At 45.5% G+C, this 20,756-nt stretch overlaps 2 protein-coding genes across 2 annotated transcripts in view; both read left to right on the forward strand.

Annotated features, from left to right (window-relative positions):
* Positions 1–7,451: 7,451 nt before the first annotated feature.
* Positions 7,452–20,756, forward strand: part of LOC124689421 (lysine-specific demethylase JMJ25-like) — a 57,784-nt gene continuing 44,479 nt past the window's right edge. The window contains exons 1-4 of the mRNA XM_047222956.1: positions 7,452–7,505; positions 7,903–7,953; positions 8,034–8,102; positions 8,286–8,444. Coding sequence (XP_047078912.1) covers positions 7,452–7,505; positions 7,903–7,953; positions 8,034–8,102; positions 8,286–8,444 — 333 coding nt within the window. The remainder of the gene's footprint in view (positions 7,506–7,902; positions 7,954–8,033; positions 8,103–8,285; positions 8,445–20,756) is intronic.
* On the forward strand, positions 10,539–15,352 carry LOC124691494 (lysine-specific demethylase JMJ25-like). Its single transcript, XM_047224772.1, has 11 exons — positions 10,539–10,635; positions 10,726–10,858; positions 11,210–11,273; positions 11,352–12,114; positions 12,613–12,942; positions 13,788–14,276; positions 14,361–14,433; positions 14,518–14,603; positions 14,771–14,890; positions 15,089–15,159; positions 15,227–15,352. Exons 1-11 carry the CDS (start codon positions 10,576–10,578, stop codon positions 15,345–15,347), a joined length of 2,310 nt encoding a protein of 769 aa, XP_047080728.1. The 5' UTR covers positions 10,539–10,575; the 3' UTR covers positions 15,348–15,352.

A 20,756-nucleotide genomic window follows, 5' to 3' on the forward strand; every position in this document is an offset into this window, starting at 1 on the left:
TGTTGTATCATACTCCTCTCTTGATCCTTGAAAACTTCCTCCACACCAAACTCGAAACAACTCATTAGAGGGTTAGTGCACAATATAAATTGACATATTCAGAGGTGACACAATCATTCTTAACATTTCTGGACATTGCATAATGCTACTGGACATTAGTGGATCAAAGAAATTCATCCAACATAGCGAAAGAGGCAATGCGAAATAAAAGGCAGAATCTGTCAAAACAGAACAGTTCGTATTGACGAATTTTAAAATGGCACCAGACTTTCTCAAATGAAAATTCTCAAATTGAATGAAAGTTGCGTACATATCTGAGGATCATGCACGTAAATTGGCATAATTTTCTGAGCTTCCTGCAGGGCAGTGGGCTCAGATTCGTGACAGCAAAGAAATCTGGAACTGCGCAGTAATCCAAATCTAGTATTTACTTTTCTATCAACGGCTTAACTTGGCACAACAAAACTCAAAACTAAGATAAGGAGAGGTTGCTACAGTAGTAAACAACTTCCAAGACACAAAATAAAAACAAAGTACTGTAGGTAAAAACATGGGTTGTCTCCCATAAGCGCTTTTCTTTAACGCCTTTCAGCTAGGCGCAGAAAGTGTGTATCAAGTAACATCGAGAGATGAAGCATCAACATCATTACCAGCGGTGTTGGGAGTTTTATCAATTTTAGGCCTATAGTAATTCTTTGGTTTAGGCACCTTAGAGACATACATGAATTTTTGCTCCTTACCCACATAAGCTTTCTCATTAAATTTAAGAGAAGAAAAAGTTGAACCCAATTTTCTCATAGCTTCTTCAAGTTTACCAATTCTATGGGTTTGATTATCATGGATAGCACAAGTTTCTAGAGTAGCAATTCTTTCATTAATTCCTCCTAGGATTTTATCAAGTTTATCCGTATTATCCAGTAATATTTCCATTTTAGTTTCAATGCTACAATTTTTCTCTATGGTTTCCAATTTTTTCATAACATCCTCAAGGGAGGTTTCACTTTTAGTTTCCTTAACAGGTGGTGTTCCAAATAAACTCTCAATAATGCAACTAGCTTCTAAAGCGGGAGCACCTAGGAAGTTACCTCCCGCGAGACAATCAAGAACATATCTATTCCAGCTAGAGATACCAACATAAAAATTCCTGAGTAGGATAGTGGTGGAGTGTTTCTTAGTGCACCTATTATGGGCATCACTAATTCTATACCAAGCATCTTTTAAACATTCTCCCCCTTGTTGCTTAAATGAACGAACTTCAACTTCGGGATTACTCATTTTAGCGATAGTAAATAAAGTGAACTAGATAAAGTAAATGCAAGTAAACTAATTTTTTTGTGTTTTCGATATAGCAAACAAGATAGCAAATAAAGTAAAACTAGCAACTAATTTTTTTGTGTTTTGATTTAGTGCAGCAAACAAAGTAGTAAATAAAATAAAGCAAGACAAAAACAAAGTAAAGAGATTGAGAAGTGGAGACTCCCCTTGCGAGCGTGTCTTGATCTCCCCGGCAACGGCGCCGGAAAATATGCTTGATGGCGTGTATTTCACACGTTCGTTGGGCAACCCCAAGAGGAAGGTATGATGAGCACGGCGGCAAGTTTTACCTCGAAAGAAACCAAGGTTTATCGAACCAGGAGGAGCCAAGAAGCACGTTGAAGGTTGATGGCGGCGGGATGTAGTGCGGCGCAACACCGGAGATTCCGGCGCCAACGTGGAACCTGCACAACACAACCAAACTACTTTGCCCCAACGAAACGAGTGAGGTTGTCAATCTCACCGGCTTCGCTGTAACAAAGGATTAACCGTATTGTGTGGAAGATGATTGTTTGCGAGAGAAAACAGTAGAACAAGTATTGCAGTAGATTGTATTTCGAGTAAAGAGAATTGGACCGGGGTCCACGGTTCACTAGAGGTGTCTCTCCCATAAGACGAACAGCATGTTGGGTGAACAAATTACGGTTGGGCAATTGACAAATAAAGAGAGCATGACAATGCACATACATATCATGATGAGTATAGTGAGATTTAATTGGGCATTACGACAAAGTACATAGACCGCCATCCAAGCTGCATCTATGCCTAAAAAGTCCACCTTCGGAGTTATCATCCGAACCCCCTCCAGGTATTAAGTTGCAAGCAACGAGACAATTGCATTAAGTATGGTGCGTAATGTAATCAACAACTACATCCTTAGACATAGCATCAATGTTTTATCCCTAGTGGCAACGACACAACACAACCTTAGAACTTTATCGTCACTGTCCCGAGTGTCAATGCGGGCATGAACCCACTATCGAGCATAAGTACTCCCTCTTGGAGTTAAAAGCATCTACTTGGCCGGAGCATCTACTAATAACGGAGAGCATGCAAGATCATAAACAACACATGTATAACTTTGATAATCAACATAACAAGTATTCTCTATTCATCGGATCCCAACAAACGCAACATATAGAATTACATATAGATGATCTTGATCATGATAGGCAGCTCACAAGATCCGACAATGATAGCACAATGGGGAGAAGACAACCATCTAGCTACTGCTATGGACCCATAGTCCAGGGGTAGACTACTCACACATCACACCGGAGGCGACCATGGCGGCGTAGAGTCCTCCGGGAGATGATTCCCCTCTCCGGCAGGGGGCCGGAGGCGATCTCCGGGATCCCCGAGATGGGATCGGCGGCGACGGCGTCTCGGTAATGTTTTCCGTATCGTGGCTCTCGGTGCTGGGGGTTTCGTCACGGAGGCTATTTGTAGGCGGAAGGGCAAGTCAAGAGGCGGCACGGGGGGCCCAAACCACGGGCCGGCGCGGCCGGGGGTGGGGCCGCGCCGCCCTAGGGTTTGGCCACCCCGTGGCCCCTCTTCGTCTCATCTTCGGACTTCCGGAAGCTTCGTGAGAAAATAGGCCTCCGGGCTTTTATTTCGTCCAATTCCGAGAATATTTCTTTACTAGGATTTCCGAAACCAAAAACAGCGAAAAACGACAAGCGGCACTTCGGCATCTTGTTAATAGGTTAGTTCCGAGAAAATGCACGAATATGACATAAAGTGTGCATAAAACATGTAGATAACATCAATAATGTGGCATGGAACACAAGAAATTATCGATACGTTGGAGACGTATCAACAACCTCACTTGTTTCGTTGGGGCAAAGTACTTTGGTTGTGTTGTGCGGGTTCCACGTTGGCGCGGAATCTCCGGTGTTGCGCCGCACTACATCCCGCCGCCATCAACCTTCAACGTGCTTCTTGACTCCTAATGGTTCGATTAAACCTTGGTTTCTTGCGAGGAAACTTGCCGCTGTGCGCATCACACCTTCCTCTTGGGGTTCCCAACGGACGTGTCAACTACACGCATCAAGCAAATTTCTGGCGCCGTTGCCGGGGAACGAAGAAAAGCTACACCACAGAGATTTCTACCTCCCACGCCAACTACACGCCAAGTCATAGATTTTAAATGGGCTGACAAGTTTAATGCTTGGATTGATATGTGGGCTTTGGTAGAGATAGGTTTGGCAGGTAGGTCTTTTACTTGGAGTAATAATCAAAGCAATAGGATTATGAGTAGGATTGATAGGATTTTTTGCAACACTAGTTTTGAGGCTTTGTTTCCTTTGGGGAGTGGGGCTTTACCCAGACTGGGGAGTGATCATACTCCCATAGTTTGGGACTCTGGTGAGGTGAATCTGCCTAAGAAAAGTAGTTTTAAATTTGAGAAATGGTGGAGCACTAGGGTAGACTTTTTAGATGTGGTTACTAAAGCCTGGTCTATTCCAGTAAATAGTAATAATCCTTTAGATATTTGGCAGGCTAAGGTGAGGAATTTTAGAAGATCTGCTAAAGGTTGGAGTGCTAATATAGATGCTGAGATTAGGAAAAAGAAAAAATCCCTTATGGAAGAATATGATGTGTTAGATGTGAAAGCAGAAACTCAGGAACTCTCTGAGGATGAAGCTGGTAGATTTAAACAAATTCTTGATGAGCTAAGTTCCTTTTGGATAATTGAGGAAATTAAAGCCAAGCAAAGATCTAGAGATAGAGATGTTTGCGAGGGAGATAGAAATACTGCTTATTTTCATGCTTTAGCTAATCAGAGAAGAAGAAAGAAAATGATTCCTGTGTTAGAAGGCCCTGATGGGCCTGTAACTGAGACAAAAAAGATGTTAGAGATAGCTATGGATTTCTATAAAGATCTATTTTGGTGTGGAAAATAGACATGATATTAGGTTGTTAGATAATTTTTTCTTACCTGAGGAGAAAGTAACAGTAGAAGAGAATGTGATGTTGGAAAGTAGATTTACTTTAGAAGAGATAAAGGAGGCTGTGTTTGGTTCCTATGCTGATGGAGCACCTGGGCCAGATGGTCTTTCTTTTTTCTTTTATCAAAAGTATTGGGATATTATTGCTTTAAATTTATTGCATCTCTTTGAAGCTTGGTTTGATGATAAGCTAGATATTTTTAGGTAAAATTTTGCTATGATTACTTTGATCCCAAAGGAGGATGATGCTGAAACTATGAAGAAATTTAGACCTATAAGTTTGCTTAATTGTAGTTTTAAGATTTTCTGCAAAGTGTTAACAAATAGGTTGGCCAAAATCATAGGGAGATTAATATCTCCAAATCAATCTGCCTTTATTAAAGGTAGATATATACTCGAGAGTGTAGTTATTGCACATGAAATTGTTCATGAGGTGCAGAGAAGGAAAAAGGAGGGTTTTGTGTTTAAAATTTATTATGAAAAGGCATATGATAGAGTTAATCTAGATTTTCTTTATGAGGTATTGCATCTTAGAGGTTTTAGCCCCTTCTGGATTAGGCTTATAAAACAGTTGACCACTGGTGGTTCAGTGGGTGTGAAAATAAATGAAGTAGAAAGTGATTTCTTTATTACAGGCAAAGGTTTAAGACAGGGGGATCCCTTGTCACCTGGGCTTTTCAATTTTGTAGTTGATGTTTTTTCTAAGATGTTGCTTAAAGGTTGTGAGGTGGGGCTGATTAGGGGCCTCTGCCCAGATTTTGTCCCAGGAGGTGTTATTTGCCTCCAATATGCTGATGATACACTGCTTTTCCTTGAGAAAAGTAATGAGATAGCCACCCATATGAAATGGATTTTAACCTGTTTTGAACAAATATCTGGCATGAGAATTAATTACCACAAAAGTGAGCTAATTCCTATTAATGTAGAATTAGGGGAATGTACCACTTTCCTGGATATTTTTGGTTGTGTCCTAGGTTCCTTCCCAATTAAATATTTAGGGATTCCTCTCCACCATGATAAGTTGAAAAGGGAGGATTTACAACCTTTGATTGATTCCCTTTTAAGTAGGTTAGGCTGGCTGGAGAGGGAAGTTATTATCTTCTGCAGCCAAAAGGGAGTTAGTGAGATCAGTCTTAGCTAGTATCCCAGTGTATTTGTTATCTTTCTTTAAGTTCCCCAAATGGGCCTTGAATCTTATTAATACACAGCAAGCTAATTGCCTTTGGAATGATGAAGAAGGGAATAACAAAATACATTTAGCTAATTGGTCTTCTGTTTGTATGAGAAAGGAGTTTGGTGGCATGGGGATTCCTAACCTGCAAGATTTAAATCTATGTCTCTTAGGATCTTGGGTTAAGAGATATATACAGGGAGAAGGGACTTTGTGGAGGAAAGTTATAGATTGTAAGTATAATACTAAAGATCCTAATATCCTATGTTGCCATGATGCACACCCATCTACCTTTTGGAAAGGTGTGATGAGTGCTTGCTGAAGTTGTGAGGTTTGGGTATAGATGGAAAATAGGAAATGGTAGGAGTGTTAGATTTTGGGAGGATGTTTGGTTTGGCAACACTAATTTGGCAACCCGAGTTTTGGGACATATATTTTGTTTCAAATCAACAGACTAGAACTGTTAGGGATATTTGGGATGGAACAACCTTGAGATGTGATTTTAGGAGAAACTTCTCTGATGATATGATGATACAATGGCAGGAATTAGTAGCTATTGTTGAAACTATAGTTTACAATGCTGATGAGGATCGACTTATCTGGACTTATGAAACAAATGGGGTGTACTCTTCAAAATCTATGTATGCTCTAGTAAATTTTAGAGGAGTAACTCCAATATATTTACCTGCTGTCTGGGACTTAAAAATCCCTCCTAGAATTCAGATCTTCCTGTGGCTGTTGTCTCAAAACAAAATTATGACTAGAGATAACTTGAGGAGAAGGGGCATACCAAAACCTATGGAATGTTCTTTTTGCAGAGAGTTTGAAAGTGTCCAGCACCTGTTTTTTGACTGTATTGTTGCAAGACAGATGTGGGGCTTAGTCAAGGAAATCTGTAGGCATAAAGTAGAGAAATATATAGATGTAGCTGGTAGATGGTTGTGCAACAAAATATTTTTACAGTTTAATTTCATATCCTCAGCTATTTTGTGGAGGATTTGGAATTCTAGAAATAGTATAGTGTTTAATAGACTTACTTGGTTGGATTTGAAGCAGGTGTGGAGGGTTATACTTTCTTACCTGAGAAATTGGAAAGTCCCTTTCAAGGACCAAACGTGGGAGGAAGTGGACCTGTTCATGAAGCATTTGTCAAACAAGATCAAAGCACCATTGGAGCTGGAACCACCATGAAGTGTTCTTCCTTCGATTGGATATCTTCCTGGGCTCCTGCCGCCAAAACCTCTCATGGTGGACGAGCGTCGCTGGAGTTTCTGAAGGAGAACCCGGAGGAAGACGCCTCAGTTCATGTCGTGCTGTGAAAAAGGGTTCAGCTTGCGGTGTGTAATAGCTCTAGTTTGCTTCTTAGCTGCTGCTGTGATAGTTTGTTGGTGGTGTGGGTTAGTTGCTAAACTTAGCTTTTATCTGGTGGCTTTTGAGATGTTTGTGGCTGTTTGTTTTGGGCAGTAGGCTTGGCCCTGTTCCGAGTTTGGTGTTAAAACGCTACGAGCGGAGGTGTGTGTTGACATTGTGGTTTCATTTTATCATGAAATGGAACCGGGGAGGTGCCTCCCTGTGAATCTAAAAAAATTGTTTCCACTATCGAAAACAAAATTGCTTTGCTACTTGGAGAGTACACGTACCTATCACTCATAACCTTGTCAACGCTTGTTTTGATCTGTTTGAATTCTTCTCTTATATGAAAATTGTTTCAAACTCACAAACAGGTATCTAGAACTGTGTGTACTACATTTTTTAAAAATTATATGAACAGTTTTTGAACCCATGAACAATCATTTTGAATTATATATACATTTTATATAAATTTATAAAAATATATTTTGATGTATAAATTTGGAGATTTTATATAGAAAAAATGTTCATGTTAATGGGCCCCTCCAGATGCGCCCCATGTTGAAAAGGTTTTAGGCCTCAAAGCGACCCAAGCTCTTCCTCTCCTCTCGCCTCCGCCGGCGATTCCTCCGATTCTGGAAGCTCCAGCCGCCGGCGCCGCGAGGATGCCGCCCATGCGGGGGCGCAAGCACCTGGCAGCCGCCGCCGCAGCCATAGAGGTAACTGAGGGCCGTACTCATTAGGTTTCGCGTCTACTTCCAGCTCCCCCCACACTACGGAGCCGCGAGCCGCTCCGCTACCGCCACTGGGACGAACGGAGCTTCTGCCTCCGGTGCTCCGGCCGAGTTTGGGGGCTCCGGGTCGACTCGCGTGCTGCCCATTTTGCTGTTTGGGGGCCGGGGGAGCTTTGCCTTTGGGGTGTTTCGATTGTGCCCTTCCCGTTGTGGGGTTTGCCCTCTAGGGTTTACTGGTCTATGTTTCTTAATCTATTCTCGGTAGCATGCTATTGGAACGGTCCAATGGACGAGACTTCCCAAAAAAAATGCATGCTTTTTTCTGAAAGAGCTTGCGCTGAGATTTCTGAAATGCTTAATGGTGGTTGGCTGTGGGTTGCAGGAGAACGATGTGAAAATGGGAAAGCAAGAGATGCCACAGGCTCATGCCGAGGTCATTAACTCATCTTGCATTACACTTTGTGGATTTGTTTATAAAAGAAAATTCTTTAACAAACTTAACTTGTGTTGCAGTGGGGAGGCATGCGGTGTGGACGTGGATGCGGACGGGGGAGGCACCCCACGACTGCAGCTGCCACCGAGGTAACCAAGGAACTAATTAATTAAATCTGCGCCCTAGTCCCTACAGCCGCAAGTTGCCTCTCACTTCGCTACCATCATGGGAATGAAGTCTCTAGTCCATGCTGATCCATGAATTCTTGTACTAGTAGAAAATAATAATCCTTATCATTTTTTTCACTCGCGCACTGGATTTCTTGATTCCAGGAGAACGGCGCAGAAGAGAGAACTCAAAAACCAAGACACACAAGAAAACGTAGGAGGGATCCTGTTGATGACCCCTCTTCTCTTGAGTCTCGGACCACAAGACTTAGGCCGAGGCGGACTGCTCCGGTGGTAGCTGATACACCTAATAAGGTGGAAAAGGTGGAGCTTTTACTTTTCTTGGTGATACTCCAATCTCTTCAGTTATATGGATTCATGAGTGATGGATGACTTGCTATGGCTGTCTGCTTAATTATGTAGTTTGTGCTTTATCCCGAAGAAAATGTTAAATTGTCTATGCATTCTTCCTACATTGGACACATGCATATTCCAATTTTTATCCGCTTCCTATGTATCTAAATAAGAATCACGATGGGCAGTATATAAAGTGTCTGAGCAATGATTGAAGCTACGAAAGAAATTATATGTGAAATATATAAGCACTTACATTTCTGAGTGCCTGCTTTGTTTGTAGCATCTACCTTTCCCAGTATGTACATACATCGTACATGATATGTGTTTGTGGCTGGAATTTGCAGGGTAGAAAAAAGAAAGAATCAACTTCAAACATGTGTCATCAATGCCAGAGGCATGAGTACGGAAGAGTTGTGCAGTGTCTAGGCTGCAAAGACAGAGACTATGTGAGGAGATACTGCACAGCGTGCATGACTCGCTGGTTGGTGTCCTTTAAAAGCATTCATATTGGTCACCTGGTTTTGTTGTAATGGCCTGCCTGTTTTGTTAGAGTTATATCACTTGTGTTTTCTGTCTCTTTTTACAGTACTTATCTCTCAGTTGCCTCCTCGAAATAGGCTTTCGCCCCGCTATATTAATATAGCAACCACGATACAACAAGCATGCTGGGGCCGCAGCACAACCAAGCCCAAAGGAACCAACAGAGAAAAAGAAAAAGAAAAAGAATGCCAACACCGGCGGATCGACAAGAACGAGGACAACCCGCCACCGCCGCGCCTCCCGGAAAAGTCCTACCACACTCCTAGCACTCCGAACTACCGCGTACCAAACAACACCTTCAACAAGGAGGACGACGATGACGCCGCCGTCGTCCGGACTAATCCTAGGGTTTCCCCGGTCCACGGAGGGGATTGGGCGAGGGGTACACCGACGCCCTCCAGGAAGGCAAGGCGGCGCCCTCGGGCGTCACCGCGACGGCGTCGGCAAGGCCAACAAGGATTTCTCCCAACCCCCAACACCACTACCCCGTTCATCCGAAGTGCTCCGCCCAACCAACCGCCCACAAGCACGCGCCACCACGATCTTGACGTCATCCTCGCTGTCTCCCCGGTGGTCCTCGACGCAGGGCCTAGGATGATGTGACCGAAGAGGCAGGGCCGGGGGAAGCAGCACCATAGCCTAGCGGGAGGGAACTACCTCCACCGCAATCGCGGGAGCCGACCGGACATGGCAGCATGGGACAACCAGGCCCGCCTGGCCCGGTACGCCCACGCCGCCAAGCTGCTGCTAGCCGGCCATGGCGCCGCCGCCACCCTGCCACCACCGCCCCAGCACCACCAGACCCCAGGAACACCGCCGCCGGTCAGGGGGAGCTACGGCCCGCCCAGCCCAGATGGGGCCCGAACTGGCCCAGATCCGGGCGGAGCAGGAACCGCCGCCACCACCCCGGCCGCGCCGTGCCGCCGCCAACGGCGACGCCGCCGCACCTCCGACCACCCCGGCGCGCGGAAATCACGCCGCCGCACCAGACCGCCGCCGCCTGAGATCACCGCCGCCGTCCCGAGGCCCCCGCGCCCCCGTCCTAGCCGCGGGTAGAGTCCGGCCCGCCACCGCCGGCACCGCACGGGCAAGGCCCGGCGGCGCACGCCGACGGCGGCGGCAGGGGAGAGGAGGGGAGGGGAGCTTGCCGCCGGAGAGGGAGCTGCGCGCCCGGCCGCCGCAGGGGGGCGGCGCGGGTCGCGAGAGGGGAGGGGGTTTCGAAATCCGCCTTCTAGGTACCTCTTATCTATCTCTCAGTTGCCATGCAGCCCATAATGTTAATGTACAATAAAATGATGTGTTTGTTAATATAATGGCTTGGTTTTATGTTTGTGGCATGATCTAAACAGGTATCCCCATTTAACAGAAGACGACTTTGTGAATAGTTGTCCATTTTGTCGCAATAACTGCAACTGCAAGACTTGTCTGCGGAAAAATATAATAAATAAGGTATGCCTTGCGTTTTGGGCTTCAGATCTTATTTGTTTCTTGATACTCCCATGCCTCTGTGACTTGCATAATCCCTGAAGCAACATGAAGTGGCAAATAACACTCATTGATGCTTTGGATTTGTGTTTCCACTGTAGTGTGGTGTATACAAAAAGCTCCCTATTTTAGGGTGAGAAGGCTGGTAGGACGAAATTTTTAGTCACTGAGAATATGGATACAAAACTAAATTTCTTGTTTGTTCCACTTATTTGTTCCACAGGTTGACAAGTGGAGAGTATCTGACAAAGATACAATTAAATATTCACGTCGGATTGCACACTATTTGCTCCCATGGCTGAAAGACTTGCACCATGAGCAGGTGAAAGAGAAATATGTTGAGGCAGCAATTAAAGGTAGTATTACTGTCAGGCCTGTTGAAATGCCACTTTTTGAATTTCCAGCTTAAGAACATGATTGTTAATTATTTGCGGCTGCCTTGCCCATTACTTTGTCGTTTCAGGCATTGTCTTTCTCCAGTACAACCCATTGATCAGTACTCTTTTTCTGTCAATGTGACCTTGATACCCAAAAAATATACCAGTACCATATACATGAGGCAAAATCAAAACATTTCTGTGTTTATTAGTCATCCAAAATATGAATTTCAACTGCATGCATTCCAGAATGGCCTTGTCATCTATTTAGGAATAAATTCAATCACTACTCCGTTGGCTCTGCTGTTCTTAATGTTGCTTTCACAACAGGCATTGATGCACATGAGGTGAAGATTCCTCTAGCAAACTATAAAGAAAATAAGCGGGTATACTGGTTAGTCTTGCTTCAGTTTGGTAGTGTGTAAATTATTTATTGCTTTCGAGTGTCTAATTCATAGTTTTTTTTGGACAGTAACAACTGCAGAACATCTATAGTCGACTTCCAGAGAAGCTGCAACAAATGTTCCTATGTTCTCTGCCTCAGCTGCTCCCGGGAGCTCCGTGATGGACTTATTCCTGGTGCCACTTCTGCAAGTGGCATGGTCCTTACACAACCTGGGGTAGAAGGCAAGGACGATTTGCAAAAGGGAAGTAATCATGATAGCATTGCAAGTCAAAAGCCTTCTGATGGACAGAATGAGTTGTTGATGGATAGTGCAGTTCCTATTGAGGATAGCGCTCCTGGGTTGAGACAATGGAAGGTAAATAGCAATGGAAGCATACCTTGCCCGCCAAATGCTTTTGGTGGTTGTGGTGATGCTGTTCTCGAACTTGAGTCATTGTTGGAGGAGAATGTTATTTCTGGCTTACTGGAGAAAGCCAATGTAGTTGTAAAAAATGAAGAAATGTTGGAGGTTGGAGGTTCAAAATGTTCCTGCTTTAGTGACTCCAGTGAGATGAGCAACGCAATGTCACAGAAACTGGCTTGTAGAGAGAACTCAAGAGACAACTACATATATTGCCCAAATGCTAGAGATGTTCAGAATGGAGCATTAGATCATTTCCAGGAGCACTGGTTAAAGGGTCAGCCTGTTATTGTTCGTGACGTGCTTGAGTTAACTTCTGGATTGAGCTGGGAACCAATGGTTATGTGGCGAGCTTTTAGAGAAATTAAAGACAAGGATGAACATGAGCGGCTCTTTGTTAAAGCTCTTGAGTGCCTGTTGTGGTCTGAGGTAACTGGCAACATGATGGTTATTGTTTATAGAATAGCAATATAATTTACCATTGACAATACTGATGTCAAGGTTACTGAAAGCATAGATCATGTAAATTCATTAGATTACTAGATGCAGAATATCTTCTGCTTTCGTTAACTGTGTGCATCTGTTTCAGTCTGAACTGGAATTAATGAACATGTTGAATTTCTTGGAGTGCAGTTTCTTTTTTGCTATTTATGTCTGCATATCTGTTAATACATGGTCAGTTAGTGTGCTTGTTGAAAATAAGAATTCAGGTTAACAGAGTTTCTATGAATATATTTTTTGTTTATGCCAGCATACCATATCCAGTACCAGCAAGTCCCAAGTGTACATTCAATATGGGTTAAGCATTGGATTTCTACTGTTACCTTTTCTGAAATTGATTTTCTATGTTGCACTTAGCATCTAGATCATTTTTATTTTGACATGAAATATTCTTAACACAACCATGGCTTTTGAACCAAAATGCAGGCTGTTGTAAACACCCACTTCTTTTTTAGTGGGTATTCCCGTGGAATTGTTGGTCCAGAGGGTTTGCCCATGTTACTAAAGCTTGAAGATTGGCCACGGCACTGCTCATTTGAGGAGCGGCTGCCACGACATGGTGCTGAGTTCATGTCTGCTTTGCCATTTCGTGAATATACTGATTATAAGTCTGGTCCTCTTAATCTGGCTGTGAAGCTTCCAGGAGAAGTCATAAAGCCAGACCTTGGTCCAAAAACTTGCATCGCGTATGGTCTTACCCAGGAATTAGGAATTGGTGATTCTGTCACCAAGCTTCATTGTGAGATGTCTGATGCGGTAAATCAGTTGATATTCTTATGCTTCATGTCCTTCATATACGTACATTTTATGGATTAATATATCTACTAGTCCGGAGGCCAAATCCAGATTTTTCAAAATTATTAGGCCAGAGGTAGTTATTCGCCTCAGTTACGCGTTGGGCTCATTCCTTTAATTCCGCTGGTTTCCCCGCGTGCTGTGCAGCCACATGCATGCAATTTTTGCTGCCCCATGATTGGAGGACGTGGTTCCATGATTAGCTGAAGGGGTGGATGGAATTATTGCTACGTTACGATTGGCTAATAGAAAGCAAACATTAAGTCCAATTCTACAACCAATGAAGCCAATAAAATTTTACCTTGGTTTTAGCTAAATGGCCCTCCGACCTTACAATCCCATACGGAGGTAGTACCCCAGTTCATTTTGAATCAGAATAACGTATATTGTATCATTTGCATGTTCTTTCCAAAAAGATGTGATGAGGAATTAAGGTAGAAGTGAGGCTCAAACCTCAGTGTGTGGGTTTGGAACCTTGTGCACCCACCACGACATGATAGGGGATGTTGTTGCTGTACTGCTTGTAGGTTCAAGTTTACTCTTGTTGCTTTCAGTCAAATCTGCATGCTTTTGTTTACGTATATTGTATCACACTGTTGGACTCTCGGTTGTTAACCATTGATCGAAGCAATCACTTATTTAGAAACCGTCGAAACATTAATCTAGATTGTAAAGATCTATTTCCAGCATACTTCATCCAGCTGCAACATTGAGCTGTAGTTCTGTTTTGGCATCTCTGTTGGGCAATGTTCTGATTTCGTTGCTCAGATTTTCGAATGGTATCTCGTTTCCTACTGTGTTAACAGGTAAGTATCCTCACACATACTGATGTAATAAAGCTCAAAGCACAAAGGATTACAGCGATTGAGAAGAAGAAAAGGAGTTTGACCATAAAGGAATACAACAGAAATCTTCAAGCTTCACAAACAGATCCTGATTGTGTTTATGAGAAGGATAAGGTGGATGATGGTTCCAGCCCTATAGATAAAAGTGAATCTCCAGATAATACAGAAGGAACCTCTGAACCTACTGGGGGTCAAAAACGCCGAAGGCAACGCGGCTGTCATTCTTCTAATGCATCAAAGAAAAAAAAGAAAACAACCAGAGAAGATAAGGTGCATGGAATTTCCATATTTCTTGAGGCAGAAGACGGCGTCCCATTTGTAGAGGGTGACCAGCCAGAGGGTGGTGCATTGTGGGACATATTCCGGCGCGAAGATGTCAGCAAACTATGTGAGTATCTAAGGAAGCATTCAGAGGAGTTTAGGCATTGCAATTATAAACCAGTGAAGCAGGTGATTAGCTCTTGTTTAACTATTTGACCCTAGAATGCCACATGTCATCTTATTCACATGTCGCATAATTGTTTATCTTGGCAGGTTATTCATCCTATACACGATCAGTGCTTTTACCTAACAATTGAGCACAAGAGAAAGCTTAAGGAAGAATATGGTCAGTTGAGAATAAGGGTGTCTTTTGGAAGATTATTTTTCTCTCAGTGGTTTACTTCCTTTTTTTTGTCCACTCCATATGAAGGAGTTGAGCCTTGGACATTTGAACAGAAGCTTGGTGATGCAGTCTTTATCCCTGCAGGATGTCCACACCAAGTCAGAAATTTGAAGGTATGATATGACATGCATGGAAACAGTTGCTGATTTCCTCTGCTTTTAGTTCCATACTTTTGAATAGAAATGAGTGCTATTATCTGTGCAGAAATACTTTTGTACTTACATTCTCATTATCTGTGGCATTTCTATTTTTTGTTAACCGTTTCTTTGTTCTGGGACAGTCATGTATAAAGGTCGCACTTAACTTTGTTTCTCCGGAAAATGTACAAGAGTGCATCAGGCTGACAGAAGAAATCCGTCTGCTTCCAAAAGGGCATAGGGCAAATAAAGATAAGCTAGAGGTCTACCGATCACTTTATCCATACTCACCTGTTGTATGCATATTACTTTATCTGTTTATTTATTGCTGATCCTTATAAGCATTATTGTGCATACATACTATAGCATTATTTATAAGCATTATAACTTTACATGCTCTCTATTCTACACTCTTTATGAATTCTAAAATTCTGTGTCAATTTGTAAACTTGAATTGCCAGATTAAGAAGATAGCTTTTCATGCATTCAAACAATCCATTTGGGATATCATCAAAAATGATGACCAGGAAAGGTTAGTAACAGCAACCCCCACTCTTTTTTTCTTGAACATGCATCTAAATGCATGCCATCTGAATTAGAAGAGACCACCAAGAAGTTGCAAAGTACAGAGAAAAAACCAAAGCAAAAGGAAAGAGAAGAAAGAAGGCAACAGCAAAAGGACGGCACAATGGATCGTCTCAACTTGCTTTTGCTATTTGAATATGTTTCTATTTCAGTTTGATTATGTGGATAGATCATATGTGTACCTCCTTTTATCATCTCTGATTTGCGCAAACTATTTGCTGCTTAAGCCTTCAATTCTTGGTACTGTTTTTCATCAGAACATAGGCGTGTAGGGCTGTTTTATTTGCGTGTTTAGTTTTTTATCACATAAAAACTAACTCTGGATAACTGTTCAGTATTTCTGCATTAGTGTTCCTGTGTACTGCTTTGTCTACGGCGGGCATGCTATACATGAGAATCTTGCTTCTGTTTGTGGCAGAAACTCTCTGCATCGGCCCAACTTGCTTCTGGTTTTAGATTTTGTTATCACGATTATGCAAATCGTGCATGGGTAATCATTTCAGTTTAGTTATGTGAACTTTTTTGCAGCTTAAGCTTTCAAACTTGGTACGTTTTCACCATGTATAGGCATGTAAGAACAGTTTATTTGCCTGTATAATTTTTTTGCGATATAAAAGCAACCCTGGATAACTGCATCAGACTATCAGAGTTATCTGTACATCTTTTGCCTACTGCAACGTGTGCTACATGATAACTTTGTGTGTCCTGTTTATCTGAAATCTGAACATGTAAGTAATGGTGCACCGGTGGTATTTGAATGGACTCTTTATGCATCTACATTATCCCACGGAACAAAATCTGTGCAGCATGGTGCTGTTAGAATTCATCTTGTGAAATCCTTCTAACAGCTACTGTGCTGATCGGTGCTGTTGCGACACAACTTTTTTCTAGATAATTGAGAAGTTTATTTTCAAAATCCACATATTGTGGTTCAGTGAGCCAATCATTGATGGTTAAGTATGAGAAGTTCTTTAGTAGGATGTGATTTCATCTGAGGTGTTGAAAATAATGAAGATATTATCTTATTGTACTAGCAGCGATGATGAAGTTGAAGATCAACCTGGTCCAAGTGAACATGCAGAGATAGAAGAGGATAAAAAACAATCAGCTCAAACCATGTCCGAAGCTGAAGATGAACATGCAGAGATGGAGGAGAACCAAGAAAGATCATCCCAGGACATATCTGAAGTTGAAGGTGAACCTGCAGAAACAGAGGAGCACCAAAAACGAGCAGCTCAAGCCATGTCTGATGATGAAGTGGAACTTGCAGAACTGGAGGGGCCCCAAGGAAAGTCAGATCAGGATTTTTCTAAAGTTAAAGGTGGATCTTCAGAAATGGAGGAGCACAAAGAACAATCACCTCAGGAAATGTCTGAAGCTAAAGATGAACCGGCAGAACTGGAGGAGCACCAAGAACAATCAGATCAGGATATGTGTGAACTTGAAGATGGACCTCTAGAAATGGAGGAACACCAAGGTGGCATGCCTGAAGCTAAAGATGAACTGGTAGAGATTGAGGGGCACCAAGAGCAACCAAGCGATGAAGTTCAAGATAAATCTGATCCAAGCGAATTGGCAGAAACGGAAGAGCACCAAGAACAACTATATCAGGACATGTCTAGAGATAACAGTGAACCTGGAGAAATTGAAGAGTGCCAAGACCAATCTGCTGAAGCCATGTTAGAGGTTGAAGATGGATCCACAGAGATGGAGGAGCACCAAGAAAAAAAGCTCAGGAGATTTCTGAAGTTGAAGGTGAACCTGCAGAAACAGAAGAGCAGCAAACACAAGCAGCTCAAGTCACTGTCGATGTTGAAGTTGAACCTGCAGAAATGGTGGAACCCCAAGAAAAATCATCTCAGGACATGCCTAAAGTTAAAGATGGATCTGCACAAATGGAGGAGCACAAAGAGGAATCAGCTCAGAACATGTCTGAAGCCAGAGATGGACCTGCAGAAATGTTTTTTTTTTTTTTCGAGAAAACGCAAAGGACTCTTTGCGTTTCATTTCATTGAAGAGATAGAAGTTTACAAGCCTCCTAGGAGGTGTTACAGGGGTTTATTACAGCTAGGAAATTAGTGCACATCCCAGGTCGTTGGCAGCACGTCTCTCAGTCCCTTGGCACCCGCCGTAGCCCGGGCCGCCGCTTCGTCTTTGATGGTAGCACATAGGCTGCGGATGGAGGGCTGCTGTCCATCGAAAACGCAGCTGTTGCGGTGTTTCCAAATCATCCAGGGCACCATCGGTGTTATGGTTGCAAGTCCTTTGCGCATTGGTTTTGGGGTGTGCAGCCTTGCCACGATCCACCAATCGTTTAGGGATGCATCGTCCCGTGGCGGCCTGCAGGACATGCGCAGCCAAGATAGAGTTTCGTGCCAAATCTGCCGCGAAAAAGGGCAACCGATGAAGAGGTGGTGGATGGTCTCGCCTCTTGGTCGCAGAGCAGGCATTTGGCATGGTGCTGCAGGCCTCGCCCGGCGAGTCGATCGGCGGTCCAAGCATCGATCGATGTTGGCGAGCCAATGGAAGAATTTGACTCGGTTAGGCGCCCAACTCTTCCATATGAGCTTCCAGGAAGCGCAGCTTAGTGGAGCCTTGGAACGATGCGAGATAGGCCGATTTGGCGGTATACTTGCCGCCGTTATGCCACTTCCGGATCGGGGAGTCATCGTCGCGTGGTCGACCGTGTGTGTTCGACGAGCTGCCATAGGCGTAGGTATTGGCCGAGCTCGTTGATGCCGATGATGCCATGTATATCTTGCGCCCAATGGTTCGCAGCCAAGCCATCGGCCACGGTCCTAGTCTTGCGTCGGCGCTTGGGGATGCGAGCGTAGAGGTCGGGTGCTATCTCGCGGACCGCACGGCCTCCGATCCAGCCGATCCTCCCGAATTTTGCGGTCCGGCCATTGCCGATCGTCATGCTTGTCGAGGCGAAGAAGAAGTCCGCCTCTTCGGTGGTGAATTGTAGGTCCGGACCGGACCAGGCTCGGTTGGTGCTCGGTACGGCTGAGCCATTGCCATCGTGTGCGGAGAGCTAGGCTTGTCCTATGTAGGTCCTCGTATTCCGAGTCCGCCATGGGAGGTTGGCCGGCGACTCGCCGCCAATTGACATGGCAGCTCGCCTCCATTCGTCGCGCTCCGCCCCTCCCAAAGGAAGCCTCTCTCGATCTTCTCCATGAGCTTGATGGTCTTCTTCACGAGCGCCAAGCACCAACAGCTGGTGGATGGGGATTGCGCCAAGGACCGATTTCACCAGTGGCAAGTCTGCCCGGTTTTTGCATTAGCCTTGATTTCCAAGTGGGCGGCTTGTTTGCCATGTCAGTCGACAATTGGTTGCAGGCTGCGCCGCTGTCGGCCGTCTGATGGTTAGCGGGATCCCAAGGTAGGAGAAGGGGAATTGCACTATGGGGCAGCCCAAGAGCGGTGTTGCCGGTGCAGCCGTCTCTTGGTCGCAGCGGATTAGCGTGGCTGAGCTCTTGGCTTAGTTGTCACGCAGGCCGAAGCGTGGCCAAACAGACGAAAGAATCTCCTTAATAGCCATGGCGTCGTTCGCGGATGGGTGACGAAGATTATCACATCATCCGCGTACGGCGATATGGAAGGGAGCGTGCGTCTAGGGTGTAACTCGCCGTAGGACCGCCATGTCCATTGCTCGTTTGATGAGTCATCCGAGAACGTCGACGGCGAGCACGAAGAGCCGAGGGAGAGGGGATCGCCTTGGCGCAGCCCACGGCGGTGCCAAATCGGTGGTCCGGGCTCCCCATTGAGCAGAACTCTTGTGCTTGCCGAGGCGAGTAGGATAGCGACCCGGCCGAGGAATCCGTCGCCAAAACCGAACCGCCGCAGCACCTCGAACAGGAATGGCCGGGATAAGGAGTCGAAGGCCCGTGCCGGGTCCAGCTTGAGAAGTATGCGCGGGGCTCCAAGTTGGTGTAGGAGGCGTGCCGATTGGCGAACGAGGATGAAGTTGTCGTGGACGCTCCGGCCAGCTATGAAGGCGTTTTGGACCGGGCCGACGAGGTCGTTGAGCCGTGGTCCTAGGCGCAGCCGACAGTGGTTTTGGCGAAGACTTTGGCCACCGGGTGGATCAGGCTTATGGGCTCGTAATCGCCGAGGCGAGTGTGCATCGGCACGCTTAGGTAGCAAGGTTAGAAGGGCCTGGTTTAGCTTGCAAAACCCCCTGCCGCGAAGCTCGTATAGCTGCTGAAAGACTCGACAAAATCCTCGCTTCACAAGTAGCTCCAAAGCATGCGCGGAGGAATTCCGCGGTGAAGCCGTCGAGTCCCGGGGCTTTTTCGGCAGGGAGCCGCTTGATCGCGTTCCAAATCTCTTCAAGCAGCAAAGGGCGCATCCATGGTCTCTAGGTCGGTAGGCTCAATGAGATTGCCCAGGTCCAGGGTGTGTGTGCGGTCCATATTGGTGCCCAGCAGTGGCGTCAAAGTGATTGAATGCAGCTTCGGCCATGTCTCCGTGGTCGGTCGCTGTGTTTCCATCGACAGTCGGGCCCCGGATGTTGTTCTTCCGGCGCCGGTAGCCGCATTGCCGGTGGAAAAAGAGGTGTTTGCGTCACCGTCTTTGAGTAACGCAATGCGCGCGCGTTGGTGAGCGATTGTCCGTTCCAGGAAGCGAGCCCCATATAGGAGGTTTTGATCCGCTTGCGCAGCCAGCTCTCATCCGCGGTTAGGGTGCGATCTTCCCGGGCCTTGTCGAAGCGGAGCAGCAGCTCACGGGAGAGCGCCAATTTGTGGCGCACGTTTCCGACGGTCTTGGAGCTCCAGCCTTGTGAGCGAGCGGGCGGTGGCTTGCAGCCGTAGGAGCAGCTGCCGGAAGGGGTCGGCGTCATGGATGGAGTGCCAGTGCCTGCGCCACGGTGTCATGGAATCCATCCCTGTCCGATCCAGTAGTCCTCAAAGTGGAATCGTTTGTGGCCGGTCGGCTGCGGGGAGCAGCCGAGGAGCAAAGGACTATGGTCCGAGACGACGGAAGCGAGGCATCGCAGTGGCGCCGCCATGGATTTCCTCCCGCCGGTGGTGCATAACACTCGGTCCAGGTGCACGAGCGTAGGTGGTGATTGCTCATTGGACCAGGTGTAACGGCGTCCGTTTAGGTAGACCTCCTTTAGGGCTAGATCGTTGAGGACTCGACGGAAGCGCCCCATCATGCGCCTGTTGACGTGACCGTTGTTTTTATCCTCGTCACGGTAGATGAGGTTGAAATCCCCACAAAGCATCCAAGGCCCGTCACGGTCGCCGCGCACATCACGGATCTCCCGGAGGAACGCGATCTTGTCGGCGTCGTCCCGTGGGCCGTAAACCGCAGCCGGCCACCACGGCGTAACGTTGCCGGTGGGTGTGGAGATCTTGGCCGTCGTGGTGTAAGCCGTGAAGGAGGGGTCGGAAACGGTGATGTCCCTACTCTTCCAAGCGATAAGAATGCCACCACGGGTGCCGTCCGCCGGCGGTGCAGACGTAGTCGTCATAGTCCGGCCAAGCGCCTCAAGGATCGTGGAGGTGTATATGATCTCCATCTTCGTTTCCCCGGAAG

This window comes from Lolium rigidum, chromosome 2 (assembly GCF_022539505.1).
Source record: "Lolium rigidum isolate FL_2022 chromosome 2, APGP_CSIRO_Lrig_0.1, whole genome shotgun sequence".
Classification (NCBI taxonomy): Eukaryota; Viridiplantae; Streptophyta; class Magnoliopsida; order Poales; family Poaceae; genus Lolium; species Lolium rigidum.